Consider the following 19,553-nt stretch of genomic DNA (forward strand, 5'->3'; position numbering starts at 1 on the left):
GCAAAGATATAAAAGTTTATAGCAAAGGTGTAAAAGGTTTATATCTAAACATAGGACACAGAAAGGTTAAAAGTAAAAGGATGCATAAGACATATAAGGCAAACGTTAAAAGAACATTAAGGTAGCTATATTTCTATCAGTTAAAATAGACTCTAAAGGCAAAATCATTATTAAGATTTTTAAAAATTCATTAACATAATTATAAACAAAAATACCTCAGAATAACATTCTGAATAATATGCCTAACAACGTAGCTACAAAGGGCTATGTAAACATTGATGATAACAAGGAAAAATTAATAAATTCAGTATCATGGTAAGACTTTTTAAATAACAAATGATATATCAGAAAGAAATAAAACTGTTAAGAATATAAAAAATTTGAACAACAAACTAAGAACCTCAATCTTATGGACCCACATAGAAACCTGGACCCAGGAATTAAAAAGAGTGTATTATTTTCAAACAGACAAATAACATTATAAAAACTAGCCTGTTATAAAGCAAAAGCAACTCTTGACAAATGTGAGAAAAAAAACTGATTATTAAATAGACCCATTCTCCAGTAAAATAAAACTAAAAAGAACCAAATAATTAATACTAAAGATATTAAAAATAATCAATGGTCCACAGAGGTTTTCTAACTAAAGCTGGAAAATATTTAGAACTAAAAAGTAAAATGCTCTAAATATCAAAACTGACGAAGGAAAAGAAAAGCACAAGCAAACAACATTAGGATTGAAAAAACAACAAAACTACACAAGTAACAGATTTTTAAAGTTAGGAAGAGTACAATATGAACATTATGCCATCAAAACTGAAAACTCAGAGAAAATAGACAATTTTCATAGAAAAAAATATATAACTTACCAAAACTGACTCAGGAAGAAATAGAAAACCAAAGAGACCTATAACCATTAAAAAATGTGAATCAATAGTATAAAATCTACCTGGAAAACAAACCAAAAAAAAAGAGGAAAACAAAACCAAACCAAGGCAAAGGTGATTTAAAAGTGAGTTCTACCAATTTCATAAGAAATAGACAACCTCTGTGTTATATAAACTTGTTCTAAAGCCAAAATTGGTAAGGGGAGAGGATAGGACTACTCCCCTGTCCATTTTCCAAGGCTAAGATAACCCAAATACAAAACTCAGACAAGAATGATTTGAGAAAAAAAAAATCATACTGCAATCTCAGAATGTTCAATCTGAAGTATGACTCTTGGGTAACATCCAATATAAAATAGTAGAGTCATTCGAGCAATTTGTTCAAAAATATCAACACATCTTCAAAACAGAGTTACATTTGGCCAAAGAATGGATGACTTAACATGAGAAATTCTATGTCATTCATCAGTTTAACAGATTAAAGGGAAAACACCCTAATATCATCATCTCAATGGAAGCAGAAAAGTCATCTGATTACAACAATAATAACCATAACAACACATTCTTATGCTAATAAGAAACAGAAATTTCATAATAAGAAACAGAAATCTCCTTAATCTTGTAAAGAGTATCTATCAAAAGCTTATGGCAAATATCATAGTTAATTTGAAACTACAGAAAAAACACCATAAGCATCAGGAACAAGGCAAAGGAGCTCCCTATTACCATACCTATTTAATATTGCACTGAAGATCACTGATTGCATACAGGGGAAAAACAGCATACATAAGCATTTGTTAATGTGAATTATGTGACTGTCTACGTACAAAACCTAAAACAATCTACAAATTATTTTGAACAAAAAATTTAGTGAGCTTTCTAGTTTCAAAATGAGAATACAAAAATCAACTGTGGTCCTCAACAAAACAACAAGCTATTAAACTGAAACTGTAACAGTTATTGTTTATAATGCTCCATGCCCCAAAAATCCAGTATGCCTAGGAACAAATTTAACAAATAAAGGTAATGGATTTACTGTAAACATGATTATAAAACTTCAATAACAGACATAAAGGAAAACCTTAAATAATGGAGAGAGACATCATGTTTGTGGAAACGAAGATTTCATGTTATAGACATAAATTTCCCCAAAATTAACCTCTAAATTCAATGCAAGTCTACAAGCTTCTGTTTCTGAAGGGGTATTTGTGTATACTTGGTATATATATAAACCATTAATATAACCCTAACAAGCATATGGAAAAACAAATGGCCAAGAACAGCTAAGACAATCTTAGAAGAAGAAAAAGAAGTACAGCAGGACATCCTTCCCAGAAACTGACTTCTTATAAAGGTGTAGTGATTAAGATGGCATAATTTCAACTCATATGTGAGAGCCCAAAAGCAAGCTGAGACCTGATTTGCAAAGTCCCAAAATCTAGGAAAAGCTAAAACTGAGGCAGCTGCCCAGGTAATAAATAATGATCCATACAAAGACATATAATTATAACATTTCAGAACACTGGGAAGAATAGAATATCCTAAACGCTTTTAGAAAAGGGAGGAAAGGTTTAACAGAAGAACTGAGATTTAGAATGGCACCAGATATCTCAACAGTAAATTAGAAGACGATGCAATGCCTGCTAAATTCTAAGAAAAATCATTTGAAATCTACATTACTATGCCCAAACAAATTATCAATCAAATATGAGGGTAGAAGTGAAAGCATTTTTCACACGTGCAAGATTATAAAATATTTACTTCCATAAGTGGCTCTCAGGAGAGCTACTGAGAGCTACTACCAGATAAAGAGAAAGGCAGACATGGGACCCAGGAAAGAGAGGATCCACTGCTAGATGGCCATGCCGTGAATCCCACCATGAAGAGTAGGATAGTCCTGGCAGGACAGTGCTACAACAAGCCGGCAGAACAGTCTGGATGAGAAGGGAGAAGGCAAGACTCCAGCACAGCTCCCTCCAAAGATAAAAGGGAACCACTAGGTTACTTAATGTTTCTGAGAGAGAAAGGAATTAGGGGTTGGAAATTTGAGGATAAACTAGTGAGAGTTATAGAAAACAAGACAAAGTGGTCACTTACACCAGGGACAACAAAAAGTGTTCAAGAAAAGAACTGTAATTAAAATAAACTGCATGCAATGGCAAAATTATTAATAATATTTGTATAGAGTCATAAAGAATTGAACAGGACTTAAGGAAAGACACTAAGAAGATAGAAAGTGTATGGGATGGGTGATACGGTAGGAAATTAACAGGTAATAACTAGTACTAAATAATCAAAAGACAGTAGCACAAGTATGATAACAAGAAATATGTAAGTAAAGGAAGCGACAACACAAGCAGCCAGAAGACTCCCAAGTGTCTGCCTCTAGCAAAGGAGATTTGGAGGCAGAAAGAATGGGACAAAGGAACGCAGTTTTTATGATAAGCCTCCTTAAAACACATATAGATCACTCTGATTTTAAAAAAATAAAAATAAAGTGGAAATAAAACAAGTAAAAAGGCTTGTTCATTATAATTTTCTAAATGGAGGATAAACATGCTATATGTTCAGAATTATTTTGAGATCATCAGCAAAGAATGAACGAGCAGGAAGACACACCAGGATTTCAAGGAATAAACTTGATCAGGGGTAACTCATACAGACAGAAACAGTCCTCACCACATTCTGGAATGCACAGGGATTTGGAAGGCCGCCTATCAGACTCCAGGAAAAGAGCCCCAGCTTTGAGTCTAAGGGGCGTATGACCCACAGGACTCAGGGAAACGCTAGCTCTTCTCCTGGAATTCTTCTTCACTGTAGCACTCTGCTCTCCAGAATTCTGATCCAAAACCTCCTGAGGCCACAGCCTCCCCGATTTGAATCTGTGTCTCCTCAACTCAGCAAGCCCTCCCTTCTTGCTTCATACCTGCCATGATCAGCTGCCTACTTCATGCTTCACAGAGACGCAGAGGTTATGGAGGCACAGTTCCACGGACACATTCACATGGTTACTGCCCTCATAGATCTTTACTTCTACAAATACCATAACCCCACAGGACAGTGTGGTTATTTTTGCTTTTCACACTCATCAGATGGCTTTTAGGTAAATTTTGAAGGAAAGATGAGCCTTTTTTTCCTTTATCCTACAGATCTTATTTATCATATCTGATATTCTTTATCCTACTGATCTAATTATCCAAATGGTATCATTTCCTTTGGATTAAAGGACATTCTTGAGCATCCAGGACTGCTGGAGAGTGATCTCTTTCATTTAACTGAAAATGTCTTTTATTCACCTTCATTTTTGATGAATATTTTTGCTTGGCAGAGAATTCTTGGTCTATAGATATTTTTTCTCTTTCTGCACTTTAAAGATATTATTTCTGATGAGACACCTATGGTTATTCTTACCATTTTCCCAAAATATGTAACATATTTTAAATTCTGGCTGCTTTCCATTTTTTTCCTCTTATCTTTAATGTTTGAGAGTTTAATTGTGTGGTTCCTTTTAACCTTGAGGTACACTAAGATTCTTAGGTTTGTGTTTTTCACATTTGGTAAGTCTGAGCCATCAACCCTACAAATTCTTTCTGTTCCTGTTTCACTCTTTTCTCTTTCTGGTATTCCAATCATGTGGACCCCGGAGCCTGAATTTATTTTGCTTCAATCTTTTCCTCTTTGTTCTTCAGAATGGATCATCACTATTGAATGGTCATCAAACTCACTGGCACTTTCTTCTCTCATCTCTAATCTGCCATTAATCTCCTCCTGTGAGTTTTTATTTCTACTACTACACTTTAAGTTCTAAAAAGGTCCATTTGATTTCTTTTCTTGCTGAGATTCCTTATCTGAGCCATCGTTAAGACTACATTTTGATTCTTTAGACATATTTATTTAAAAAACATATTTATGATACCTTTATTATGTCTCTAAGTCCAATATCTGTGCTATCAAACTTTCTACTGACAACTTTTATTTTTTAAGTCTGTAACAGAATCCCTATCCTAGCCCCGTTGTTGTTTGGTCTGGTGATTTCTGATTGAATGTTGGTCATTGACAGAAAAAGTTATTATAGACAGTATGAACTGTATTATCTTCCACTGAAGATGTTAAATATTATTGAAGCAGATAAAAAAATACCACCTGATCTCCTTAAACAAGGGTTAGCTTATAATTACACTCTTTGGGGCCAGACTTGTAGAAACTCTAAGATTCATCTCAAACCCCCTGACTTAGAAGACCACTTTCAAACTCAATGAATTTTATCAGGACTTGGATTTAGACTGTTATACAGGTTTGGAGTACGTCTTACATGGTATAAAGGTGTTAAATAGCTCCCCGGGGCCAAAATTCCAGTGTACCCATGTACTATCTCTTCTCCAGCACCACATGATTTTCAGAAACCTGTTCAATTTTTAGATACACAGCATCTATTATTCGGTACATCTGCTGTCTTATACTGCTTTTGTACAGCCCAACCTGCAGGAGATAGCCCCATAGGCATACTTTAGGCCCTCTCTCTGAAAAACTTCCTCCTCTCCAGTGTTAAACACTGCAGACTAACTAACTCATCTCTGATGTCTTCCTCCTCAGCTCTGGAGAACTCCTACCCTCACCTCTAACACTAGGTTTCTGCATCAAGAGCCAGCAGACTGTACCCATACTGGGAAATGGTAAGGTACATCTCATGAATTCATTTCTCTCAAAGATAACAGTCTTATGCTGCCTGTTGTCTACTGCCTGAAAACTGATGTCCCAAATATTATGTACAATTTTATAGTTTTTTATAGTGAGAGGACAATTTGGTACCAATTACTCCTTTGATCATGGCCAGAAGCAGAAGTCATAAAACCTAATTTTTTTAAAGTTTATCTCCTTAGGATACATTTTCAGAAGTCCAATTACTGGTCCAAACCAATATACATTTTCATGGCCTTTAGAATATATTATACTAAACTGCTTTCCAAAATAATTTCTGCCAAGTGAAATTACATATACTTGGATCTCTGCTATACAGCCAGGAAACTGAAGTAAAAACAAACAAAACAAAACAAGGAATAAAATTGGGGCATATAATCCTTTAAGTTTATATGAGGGACCAAGGGTTAGTAGAAGTAAACCAAATGGGAATGTGAAACTAAATTCACATAGAAATGTTCTGATGAAAGCATTCATTTGTTGAATATTGTCCCTCAAAAAAACTAGACAACTAGGAAAGAAGATTAAAAAAAAATAAAGATGAAGAAGGAGTCACATTTTCTTCTCCCATGTGGGAATTGTTTTATTCACCTCTCTAAAACAGTGAAAATACCTCAAGTACAATTAATAAACAGTTCAGCTAAAGAAAAAAACAAATAAGGTTTTCATAAAAGACACACTGTATCAATCTTAACATCATTAATATAAGCAGTTAAAAATGGCATTGGACTTTGTATACAAACCTTATTATGAGTAAGTATCCCTAATGCCATTGTGGGAAAAGGTGGAGCACAGAAAGACAAATGGATGGATGGATACTTAGAAAATATAAATAGATAGTTTCTAAAACAGGACAAATAGCAAGGGAGATATCTGTGGACAAAATAACTTGAGATTCATCTTTATTTACCGTTCCATCTTCCATCAGCTTCAGACAAGAACCAAAATCTGCTAATCGAATATGTCCGTTCATATCCATCAATATATTGTCAGGTTTGATGTCCCTGAAAAGACAGACACTTTCAATTTTTAGCTGAGAAAAATAAACATAACCATTTACTTGGTAAGATAAAAATTTGTCTGAAAACTTCAACTTCTTTTAAAACTAATACTCCAAAAGAAAAAACAACAACAACTAATACTCTAAGAACACCTACTTAACTACTTTATGGGCTCAAATCCTGGCTCTGATTCATATGAAAACTTTTGTAAACACATGTACTTTCATTGTTCTGAAAAAAAACTGCTTTTTGGCAGTTCTCCATCTTTTTTTTTTCTTGAGAGAGAGAGAGAGTGTGTGTGCACACGAGTAAGTGGGGGTGGGGCATAGGGAGAGGGAGAAAAAGAATCTTAAGCAGATCCCATGCTCAGCACAGAGCCCAACATGGGGCTTGATAATCACAACCCTGAGATTATGACCTGAACTGAAATAAGAGTCAGACACATCACTGACTAAGCTACCCAGGCCCCCCTTCCAGGCAGTTTTCATTCAGGTTAAATTAATTTTGATTAATTTAGATTTGCACAGATTCCAATATGACCATGATAGGCCTACTTTCTGTATACAGAGAAGTAATTACTTGACATACACAAAACGTACTATCCTCTAGCCCGTGAAATTGGAGAGGGAAAAATATACTTCCTAGACCTGGAACGTAAATGTAAATAAATAAATTTTCAATTACTTCAGGTCAAAGTAACTGCAAAGAAATTTCTTCATAAAACTTATTTGAAATACAACTGACACAAGTGCTTAGTAATAATTTATGTTATATAAAGCTATTTATAGCTGTTAAGTCAAAAGCTTATAAGATATCCAAATCTAATTAACAACAAACTAAATCACACCGGTTTTTGTATTTGTTTCTACATCTGAATAAAGAAAAGGGTTGCAAATCTTGGCAAAAATACATAAAATGATTCCTATAAAGACCCTGCAACACGTTTTCTAATCACCATCTAAAGATGAATTCCAAAAAACTAAGAGATCAGACCCTCTCAATATATTCTACATGTAGAGGAAGAAAAAAAATCATCTATGAACATCATATATACAAAAACAATTCTATTACCATGTGGTTAGGGTCACCTTTTTTTTCCCTCATCTCTTTATTTATCTTATAACTGGAAGTCTGTACCTCTTAATCCCATTTATCTATTTCACCCATCACCCAAACCACTCCCCTCTGACAACCTTCAGTCTGTTCTCTGAATTTAAGAGTCTACTTTCTTTCTTTGTTCATTAGTTTTGTTTTTTAGACCTACATAAAAATGAAATCACCTGGTATTTGTCTTTTTTTGACTTACTTCATTTAGCATACTCTCCAGGTACATCCATTTTGTCACAAAGGGCAAAAACATTATTTTTATGGTTAATATTCCACTATATATATTCCATATATGTATGTATGTATGTACACACACACACACACACACACACCCTATCTTCTTTGTCCATCCATCTATCAATGGATATTTTGGCTACTTCCGTATCTTGGCTACTGCAAATAATGCTGCAATAAACATAAGGGTACACATATCTTCTCAAATTAGTGTTTTTGGGTTTTGGGTAAATACCCAGGAATGGAATTACTGGATCATATGGTATCTCCATTTTTAATATTTTTGAGGAACCTCCATGATATTTTCCATAGTAGCTATATCAATTTATAATCCCATCAACAGTGCACAAGGGTTCCTTTTTCTCCACACCCTCACCAACACATGTTATTTCTTATCTTTTTTTATCCTAGCCATCTTGACAGGTATGATGTAACATCTCATTGTGGTTTTGATTTGTGTTTCCCTGATGGTGACTGATGTTGAGCATCTTTTCATGTACTTCTTGGCCATTTTTAAGTACTCTCTTGAAAAAAAAAAAAAATCCTGTTTTTTGTTTTTGTTTTTGTTTTTGGACTACTTGGTTTTTTGTTATTATGTTGGTTGACTTCTTTGTATATTTTGGATATTAACCCCATACTGGATATATCATTTACAAGTATCTTCTCCCATTTAACAGGTTATCTTTCATCTTGTTGATGGTTTCCTTCGCTGTGCAAAAGCTTTTTGTTTTGATGCAGTCCCAACAGTCTATTCTTGCTTTTGTTTCCTTTGCTTGAGGAGACATACTTAGGACAAAGCTGGAGATATCACAATCCTAGATTTCCAGATATACTACAAAGTTATAGTAATGCAAACAGTATGGCACTGGCACAAAAACAGCTCAGTGCAACAGAACAGGGAGCCCAAAAATAAGCCCAAGCTTATGTGGCCAACTAATCTATGACAAAGGAGGGAAGAATATACAATGGAGAAAAGAAAATCTTTTCAATAAATGACTTTGTGAAAACTGGACAGCTACATGCAAAAGAGTGAAACTGGATCACTTTCTTATACCACACACAAAAATAAACTCAAAATGGATGAAAGACCTAAATGTGAGACCTGAAATCATAAAACTAAAAGAAAAGACAGACAGTAATCTCTTTGAGATTGACCCTAGCAGAATTGCTGTAGGTATGTCTCCTTACATAAGGGTCCTTTAACCTGAATGATACCATTTAAGGTCTCTATGCCTCCCATCTGTAATAAAAGGATAATACTATGGAAGTAATTTGTGTGTTGAACATCATGAGTTGGCAAATACTGACATAGAGGCCAAATCCATCCCACTGCCCATTTTTGCAAATAAAATTTTATTATAAATAAAGTCACATCCATTCACTTATAAAAGTATTATGTGTGGCAGGCTTTCCCACTACAACAGCAGAGCTGAGTAGTTCTGACTACAGACAGTGTGGGCTTCAAAGCCTAGAATATTTCCTACTGGGCCTTTACAGAAAAAGTTTGGTGACACCTCTTGAAGATGATAGATGACTGCTTAACAGAGACTAGCAGATAGATGGACTGAAAACAACTTTAACAGGAAATTGGCTTCATTATCCTCAATGTTTGAATTTATCCCGTGGTCAGAATGGTGTATTAAAAAAAAGATTTTTCTGTTGTTTGGAAACATCAAAGAAGGATACTTTAGTGCTAGAAGGAACCTTAGAAATTACCTAAACCATTTTTAGAGGAGTATAAAGAATGTGTTTTATTTTTCATTTTAAAAAATATTAAGCTGTATAGTCACTACACATACTGCTACTGGCATATTTCTCAGATTTTAAAGAGGACTAAAGGAATTACAGAAAAGGAAAACAGTGAAAGGATTCATAATCATCAATAATATTTCAGGGTATTTTAAAAATAGAAACTATTAAAGTAGACAAATAGAAACTATTAAGTAGACAAATAAGTTATATTTATAACAATAATGAAATGGAAAATAATTAACAGGATAGTACTGATGCTCCTTAAGTATCCCTTTACCCTTTCATATTATCTCCTTCACCCACTCCCCACAGGTTAGCAACCACAACCCTGGCAATTACTATATCCATACATATTTTATATTAGTACATGTATACAACCATAAGATTATGAATCTTTCTGAATGTCTTTAAACTTCATAACTGATACCAAAAACTGTGTATAGCCTTAAAAATATTATTTTATTCTAATACTGTGGCTAGAACATGTTACCCATATTGACATACATTGTTGTAGTCTGTTAGTTTTACCTGCTATATGGAATACTTCCACAGACCAAATTTATCAGTTCTCCTGATTACAGAATTTAGTTCTCAACACTTTTAGATTGTGGATTATTTTGCTATCACACAAAATTCTGAAATGAATATTTTTACCAATGTCACCTAGTGCTCATCTATGAACATTTCTCCAGGCTGCATATCTAGAAGTGGGACTGCTATGATGAAAGACATGTGTGTTTTCAACTTCATAATCATGAATACCACTAAGTTTAAGAATCTTTTTTACATTATCACTAGTCATCTCACATTCCTCTTCTGTAAAATGCCAGTTAATATCCTTTGCCATTTTCTTACACTGTGTGTGTGTGCTGTTTGTTTTTTGGGTTTTGGTTAATATTCAGGAATTCTGTTTACTCAAGCTTAGTTTACATGTGTTACAAATCTCTTCTCTCAGCATGTGGGCTTATTTCCCCACATTGTTTATAATGTCTTATTCGTAAAAAAATTATTTAATGTCAATGTAGTCTTCTAATTTACGATTTGTTTTTGTCTTTTTCACTATTTTCAGCTTTACTGAGATATAACTGACAAAATCATATATTTAGAGTATACAACATGATGATTTGATAGATATACACATCATGAAGGGATTCTCACTGTTGAGTTAATTAACACACTCCTCATGTGTTCTTTTGTTTTTGGTGGTGTTTTTCAGTAAAACGTTTAATTTCCATTCTCTTAGAAAAGTTCAGTCATACAACACGGTTTTACCAACTATAGCCACATTATACAATAGCTTCTCAGACCTTATTCATTTCTTTTTATTTAATGGGATGGGTGGGGCAGAGAGAGGGGGAAAGCAGACTCCCTTCTGAGTGACAAGCCCAACGCAGGGCTCGAACCCATGACTCTGAGTTCATGACCTGAGCCGATGTCAAGAGTCAGAAGCTTAACTGACTGAGCCACCCAGGTGCCCCAAGACGTTATCCATCTTGTACCTGGAAGTTTGTACCTTTTGACCAACCTCTCTCTATTTCCCCAGCCCCTGGCAACCACAATTCTACTCTCAAAATTTCTGGTTTGTGTCCCAGGAAATTTCCCTTACCTTTTCCCAGAGGTCCTACAGATACTGTCCCATATTTTCCCCTATAAGTTTCAAAGTTTTACTTTTCACTTCAAGTCTTTAGTCTCCCTGGAATAAAAGTTTGCATGCAGTGTGAGATAAAGGCCCATCCCATTTCCTTCTGTCCCAACAGCACTGACTGAACGACATCCTTTAACCACTGATTTCTCCCACCATTTAGGTTGCAAACCAAGTGGGTCTGTTTCAGAACTTCCTAAAGCAGTTTCCCTTAACAGTCTCCAGGGGAAAAGGAATACTATTAGTAATCACCAGAACAATAAGCATAAACTAAGATACATGATCATCCTATGTATACGCCTATACCTGGGCAAATACTACACTATCTTAATTATGAAAGCTCTGTAATGACTTCTTTACTCCTGCGGACCAGGATTTTAAAATGTCATGGCTCTTCCAGATGAATGCTAGGATCAACTGAGTATGTTCAGTAGAACACACTGAGACTTTGATGGGAATCACAATGATTTTATATATTAATCTAAAAGAACTGATGTCTTTATAAGACGACTCTTCCCATCCATGTATACAGTGTACCTCACTTATGAGTATTCTTGTATATCTTTCAATAATACTGAACTTTTATTATCCACATAGCTATTACTTATCTTTTATTAACTATGTATCTATGTTTTATTACTTATAGTTTTTGGTACCTTACAGTTTTGTTGCTATTGTGAATGGGATTTTCTTCAAAGAAGCATTCTCATTCTGCTTTCAATTTTAGGGGGAATGTTTCTAATGTTTCGCCATTAAGTATGAACCTTGGTTTAGATTTTCAGTAGAAATTCAGAATCAGCTTACAAAAATTATCTTCAACTCCTAATTTGCTAAAAGTATCAGGAATGGATATTCAATTTTATTACTTTTAGTACTGAGATTTTATGGTTTTCCTCCTTCAGTTTATTAATATAGTTTATTACACTAGCAGATGCTCTACTGTTGGAACGTCCTTGCATCCTGGAATGAAACCCACATGACCATTTTTTTAAATGTACCATGCATCACGGAGTGTAAAATTCCATTGATTATAAAGATGCACCACTATATCATGTGCCCCTAAAGGACAGAACACACAACTACAATTATAGAAGCCATTATTTTAAAAAGCATCCAATCTTAGAGAAATTAAATTGAAAAATAAGTCTGTCTTATTAGTGTTGACAAATATAACATCTATACTGCTGAATTTGATTGTTTTTCTCTTTAGGATTTTTGCTTTTATATTCATAAGTAATATTGTTCTATAAACACTATCCTTTGCAAGTTTTGTTATCAAGGTTTTACTATCTTCATAAAGTGAGGTAAGTGGCTTTTCAAAAATGTTCAAATTTTCTGAAATAATTTATACAGGATTCAATTACTGCTATCTTAAGAGTAAAAGAAAACTTTATCCATAAAACAACATTCGTAGCAGCTATACTGTCTGTAATTGCTCAAAACCAGGGGGAAAAAAACCCTCAAATGGCCACCAACAGGGAGGTGGACAAGTTATCATATATTTATACAACAGAAGACTAGCAACCAGTAAAGAAACATCTACTGTCATATACAATTGAATGAAACTCAAAAATCTATATGTTGATAAAAACACATCAGACAAAAAGAATACACCATGTAGAATTCTGCTTATAAGATGCTCTAGAACAGGTTAAAAACTAAGTTATGGGGACAGAAACAAGAACAACTCATGGCTGGAGAAACAGACCTTAACTGGGAAAGAGCACAAGGCGATTTTCAGGGTGATAAAAACATTATACACCTTGACTGCGATGATGGCTACACAGGTGTATCCATTGTCAAAACTCAGCACAGCACATTTGCCATGTGTGAATTTTATCATGTGTATTTTAATGTTAAAAATAAAGGGGGGAAGGTACAAAATGCCTAAAGATATAAGAGATTGAAGTCTTGTGGAAGGAAAATGTCCCATTACTAGATTTCTTTAAACGTTCTTAGGGTTATTCCCATGATTTCTATTTCTTCATGAGTACACTGTAGTGGCTTATGGTTTTCTAATGCACATTTCATCCACATTTTCAAATTTTACTGGAGTATAGTTGCTCACAGTATTGTTACTATTTTTTAAATCTACAACATACTTACAGTTCTATTCCTAGTCGGACTTCTTTAAATCTCTATATTGTCCTGATAAAAATAACACCTAAGGCTTATTTAGTACTTTCTATTTTCCGTGCAGTGCTTTTTTAAAGATTTTATTTATTTATTTATTTATTTATTTATTTATTTGAGAGAGAGTGAAAGAGAGCATGAAAGAGTAGAAAGTCAGAGGGAGAAGCAGACCCCCATGTTGCTGGGAGCCCGATGTGGGACTCGATGCCAAGACTCTGGGATCGTGACCTGAGCCAAAGGCAGTCACTTAACCAACTGAGCCACCCAGGCACCCTATTCCATGCAGTGTTTTAAGTGACAGAGATTTTTTTTTAGATCAGCAAGTAAAAACGCAACTAATTGCTGCACACATAAGAGATGCTCAAAATGAAAAGAATAAAAATAAGATCACAGAAAATCAGAGGGATATGGATACCATTACTAAAAGGCTGGTATACCATGCAAAGTAAATTTCAAGGCAAAAACAAAACAAAAAGCAGTAACAGTGATAAAAAGGATCCCTAAGTCAGGCCTAGCTCAATATAACATGTACGAATTTGTACATTCAACTTTCCTGGGGAAAGAGTTGGTGAGGGAGGATGCTGGTGTGACGATATAATTCTCTCCTCACCTTGCACTCCCTATCTGATGTAGGGTCCCAGGACCAGGCACCAGAAGTAAAGATTTCCTTTTTTTTTTTTTAATTTAAATCCAATTAATTAACATATAATGTATTGTTAGTTTCAGAGGTAAAGGTCAGTGATTCATCAGTCTTATATGATACCAGCGCTCTCCTAAACTCTGCCCTATGCACTTCTTCTCTTGGCTGAGTTTAATCTGTACCCTCTCCACATCATAAACTGCAGAGAAGTTTTCAGGAAATTCTAGGAGTCCTTGCAAATTATGGAAACCTCAGTAGCTCATTCTGATACTTCCAATTCAAATTCAGAACTACAGAATTTATACTTGTCCTCTTTGATCTCACATCAGTGTCTCCTTCCTTCTGCACCAACAGGCCTGATTCTTAAGGACACAGGGGATAAGAGAAGTGAATTGGAGTACCCCATAATCACGCATTTGCTTTATTTCACATTCACAAACAACAATCTCAAAATAATATTATTTATGCCAGCACCATAAATTTGATGACTGAAAACACTTTGAAAAAAATGTGTACAAATTCTCCCAATTGTCACCACCTTTTATGGTTGCAGCCTATGTCCATTCCGAGAGCAAATAGCCGTAAATGCTGTTCCTGCTCCCTCTTAACTTTTCTGTTTTCACTTCTACAGCTACTTAATGAGCAACTCCAGTCCTTAAGCTGATGTCTCCCTGTCATTTTGGTTGTCTGTAGCTCATTCTCTAACAGATTACTAGATTCTTCAGGAAGAATTCATGGGATCAACATTCCCCAGGCTCCTGCAAGTTGACGACATTTGTGAGTGTTCCTTATATGTGAAAGATGATTATGTTTGTGTTCTCTTTTCTGGGACATCATAAATATTTAACACATTGTTTTTCAGTCATAAACCTTTTTTGTTGAATTGTCTGATGTTAAATTCATTTTCTTGCCCCTGTAAATCACTTTAAAAAAAAAAATGTTATGTTAGTCACTTATTCTTTTTGTCTCATAGGATTTTTTCCTTTAAAAAAAAAAAAAAGTTTAAAGGTCTATAATTATACCAGAATTTGCTTATGCTCTATCTCTATCCATTATGTTCCAATTGTCATACATATTACAAATTCGCTCACTGAGTATCTACCAAAACAAATTTCTTTAAACAGTCAAATGTTTTAAAGAACCCTAGAGAGGGGTGACCTGGCTGGTTCAGTTGGTGAAGCATGAACTCTTCATCTAAGGGTTGTGAGTTCAAGCCCCATACTGGATGCAGAGATTACTTAAAAATAAACAGAAAGATATTTTTAATCTTTAAAAAAATAAGAATTTAAGAGGAAAAGCATTGTATACACACAATTTTTTAGAACCATTTATTATGCTCTTTCTTCTTTCTTGAAGCCCCACATTTCCTTCTGCTAACATTTCCTTCATTCTGAAATGTGTAATTAGCATTTCTGGTAAGGAAGGTCTTGAGTAATAAATTCTTTTGGGTTTCATGTATCTGAAAATATTCTTACTTAATCCCTGAAGGAAATTTTCACTGGATATAAAATTCTAGGTTGATAGTTTTCTTCTTTTTAGTACTGTCAACATTTTGTTCAATTATCCTTTAGTCCCTGTGGTCTTGATGAGAAATCTGAGCTCTCTGAGATTGTTTTTCCCCAGTATGTAAAGCATTATTTTCCTCTAGATGCTTTTAAGACTTTTCATATCCTTCATATTCCATACTTTGATTCGGAGGTGCTTTGTCAAATTTATATTGTTTTGATTTGCTGAAACTGTTGATTCTCTAAATTCCTATGTTTCTCCAAACTTGGGACATCTTCAGCCATTATTTTTTCTGCCCCGTTCTGTCTTTCTGGGGTTCCAATTACATATGTTACATCTTTTCATCACTTATCTGTTCATTCTTACAATTCTTCCATGTCTAGTTTGCAAAGAATAATTTCTGTTGATCTATACTCAGTTTCATGGACTTTCTCTTACGAGTCTCCTTTTTGATACAGATGCCATTCAGTGAATTTTTATTTGAGATACTGTATTTTTCTATTCTGAAGGTTTCATTTTGTTTTTTTCCTATTTCACTACTGAAATTTTCTATCATCTCATTCATTTTAAATGTTTTCCTTTATTTCATGAAGTATGCTTAAAGTAAACACTTTTTTAAAGGTTTTATCTGATAATTCTTCCAATTCAAACCTAGGTCATCTGACCTGGATCATCTTGAACTATCAGTCCACGTTTTTTCTCTTGAGATTCAATCATTTCCTGACAGACTAATTTTGGCTTGTACTGTGTATAATTGTGATCCCATGGCACACTATGGACTCTGTCAAAAATCTCTGGAAAATGTTGGTGTTTTAGTTTTACCAGTCAACCTGGTTAAACTGAGATGTACACTCTAGTATACTCTACAACAGGACTGAACCTTGAAAACAATGTGCTAAGTGAAAGAAGCCCATCGAGAGACACCCATTAGCTTTCCATTGATGTTAAATGTCCAGAATAGACAAATCTATAGAGAGAGACAGATTAATGGTTCCTTAGGGCTAGGGAAATAAGGGAACAGGGAGGTGAGAACTTTAGGGTACAGGGCTTCTGTACAGGTGAGGAAAAAGGTTTAAAACAGACTAAGGTGTGGGGCTCCTGGGTGGCTCAGTGGGTTAAAGCCTCTGCCTTCAGCTCAGGTCATGATTCCAGGGTGCTGGGATGGAGTCTCACATCGGGCTCTCTGCTCAACAGGGAGCCTTTTTCCTCCTCTCTCTCTCTCTCTCTCCCTACTTGTGATCTCTGTCAAATAAATAAATAAATACATCTTTAAAAAAAAAAACAGACTGAGGTGATGACTGAACATATCTGTGGATACACTAAAAATCACTGTACATTTTAATCGACTCAATTTTATGGTACGTGAATTACATCTCAGTAAAGCTGTTAAAAAAGACTATTTATAATGAAATCTTACAGCATTTTTTTTTAAAGATTTATTTATTTATTTGTCAGAAAGAGAGAGAGAGAAAGCACACAAGCAGGCAGAGAGGCAGGCAGAGGCGGAAAGAGAGGCAGGCTCCTTGCCCAAGGACCCCAGGTTCATGACCTGAGCCAAAGGCAGCGGCTTAACCCACTGAGCCACCCAGGCAGCCCCTTACAGCATTTTTTAATGAAGATCCCCTGAATATCAATGGCAAGTAGTACAAAAAGGCAGAGATCATGCTTTCCTCCTCTGGGTGAAAAGTTTGGAATAAGTCATGAGCCAGTAACATATCAATGATTACTATTAATGTTAATTACCAAGGACAACATCTAATGTTATTAAGAGTAGAGCCAATAAAGAAAAGTTTGTTATTTTTATATCATTTTTTTTTTAAATGAAGGGTTTAAAATGGAGAGACAATTCTTTTTTTTGTTTGTTTTGAGAGAGAGAGAATCTCAAGCAGACTCCATGCCCAGCGCAGACCCCACACAGGGCTCGATCTCACAACCCTGAGATTACAACCTGAGCCGAAACCAAGAGTCAGACACTTAACTGACTGAGCCACTCAGATGCCCTGAGAGAATTCTCCATTTTTAAAAACCAGTTTCATATTCTACCATTACCTAACTGTATGGACACCTATTTCCACTAAGAACTGTAAAATGATAGGTGATCTAAAATAAAGGAACTTCTCTCCCCAGATATGCATCTAATTCTTACTAATCAACAAGTGTAAAGCGTTAAATACTTTATATTATCACTGATCTCTGTGACAAAACAATCTGCCCACCATCAATGACTTTCCCTTCTCTATCAAAGCAGTTTCTAATAAGGTCCTTCTAGTTTGGAGACAGCATGAGCACCACTCTTAAAATGGTGATATTGTAAAACCTATATGAGAAACAGAAATCAAGATAAGATCCTGGCTACTGGAAGAACACACAATACCAGCTGGTAACATTTTGGTATCAGAATTAACATTCTGATTATTTACATATTCTTTAAAAACACCACAAATGTTCTCATCTTTCCATTTTTGTCATCTAAAACTACATCACAGGATAATCAAATATAACATTCTAACCAGATCAAGCTTATTTTTTTTGTTGTTCTAGTAGGATATTGTGTCTTTCATTATTATTAGCACACTTGATGACTATAGCTGACTACTGGAACACCAAGCCTATTGCTGAGATTAATTAACATATTTAGAAATAAGTTGGGGCTTTTTTCTCAACCTATAATTAGAGCTTGCTTTACTATAACCCAGCATTTGGCTTGTACTTTAATCAACCGGAGTCAGACATATGCCACATGATACTGTTTAGTTGTTAGAAATAATCTCTTACATAAATTTTGCAGTTAAGCAAATAAATGATTGAAAAGAAAGACACTCTTAAAATGCAAAGTTCTTATTCAGGAAATCAAAAATGGAAATACTGGTATTCAGACTTTTAGCTGAAAATAAAAGTGCATCTATGGCAAGTCTCAAACCTGAGGTGACAGATCAAAAATAAAGTATTTAATGACTACCAAAACCAGCCATTCTATTAAAAGCATTTAAAAAATGGATATGCTCTTATAACAATGTTTTTATATTGTATTTTTCTAAGTATTCAAGTGATACCTTGAACGTTAAAATAATGATAAAATTTTACTTCTGAATCTTAATGGTCATTCTTTGCATATCTTGTTTACTTTGGTCCTCCCCTCCTCAGCTAAGCTAATTCCATTTGTTGAACTATCTACTTCCTACCACAGACTGGCTTTTTCCAAGAGGTCCTCCTGATTCACTTGTTTACCTCCTCTTTACTCTCTTATTCTATATTTCCACAGTGCTTAGGTATATTAAAAAATTATATTTTGCTTTTCTTTAAAACCTATTTTTGTTGTCATTCAACTGCTCTCTATTCTTACAGGTAAGCATATTTCATTCCCACCCAACAAAGTAGGTAAGATACTGGAAAAACAGGACTGTTTGAACAAGACTTGTGAATGAATTTACAAAGTTAAAACTTTTTGTCCAACTTGGGCACAACTGTGAAGCAGAAGTTATTTTCTTAAAATTGGTCCTTTTTCCAAAAGACAGTTAACTGAATGTAAAGAACGTACTACTACTTACATAAAACCATTTTACTTACTAAATAGCAGATCTCACTCCCACTCCCAATACCCAGGACACTAGTATCCACAAAAAAAGATACATGTTTGAAATGCATCAGCTAAGACATTAATGTAACTAAACATAAAGGGAAAGATGATTTACTTTGATTTTCCATAAGACGCCTTATCCACACTTATTATTTCCTCCTGATGTTCCTTCTTAGTATGCTTTATTGGCCACTCCTACCCTACCCAATCTCAAAATACTAAAGTTCCTCAGGGCTCAGTCCTAGACCCGCTTCAGTACTGACTGTTTCACTAAGTGGCCTCAGCTTACCTTGTGATTTGTGCATCATCTATCTGCCAGTGACAGCCAACTACGTGGATTACAGGTTGCAGCCTTATAGATGGTAAGAAAAATCAC

At 34.8% G+C, this 19,553-nt stretch overlaps 1 protein-coding gene across 21 annotated transcripts in view; it reads right to left on the reverse strand.

Annotated features, from left to right (window-relative positions):
• Positions 1-19,553, reverse strand: part of CDC42BPA (CDC42 binding protein kinase alpha) — a 324,447-nt gene that overhangs the window by 168,470 nt on the left and 136,424 nt on the right. For all 21 annotated transcript variants that reach the window (XM_032862852.1, XM_032862845.1, XM_032862842.1 and 18 more), the window contains exon 6: positions 6,496-6,589. In XM_032862852.1, coding sequence (XP_032718743.1) covers positions 6,496-6,589 — 94 coding nt within the window. The remainder of the gene's footprint in view (positions 1-6,495; positions 6,590-19,553) is intronic.

The sequence above is a fragment of the Lontra canadensis genome, unplaced genomic scaffold (genome assembly GCF_010015895.1).
Source record: "Lontra canadensis isolate GAN:19392208 unplaced genomic scaffold, GSC_riverotter_1.0 scaffold24, whole genome shotgun sequence".
In the NCBI taxonomy this organism is placed as follows: Eukaryota; Metazoa; Chordata; class Mammalia; order Carnivora; family Mustelidae; genus Lontra; species Lontra canadensis.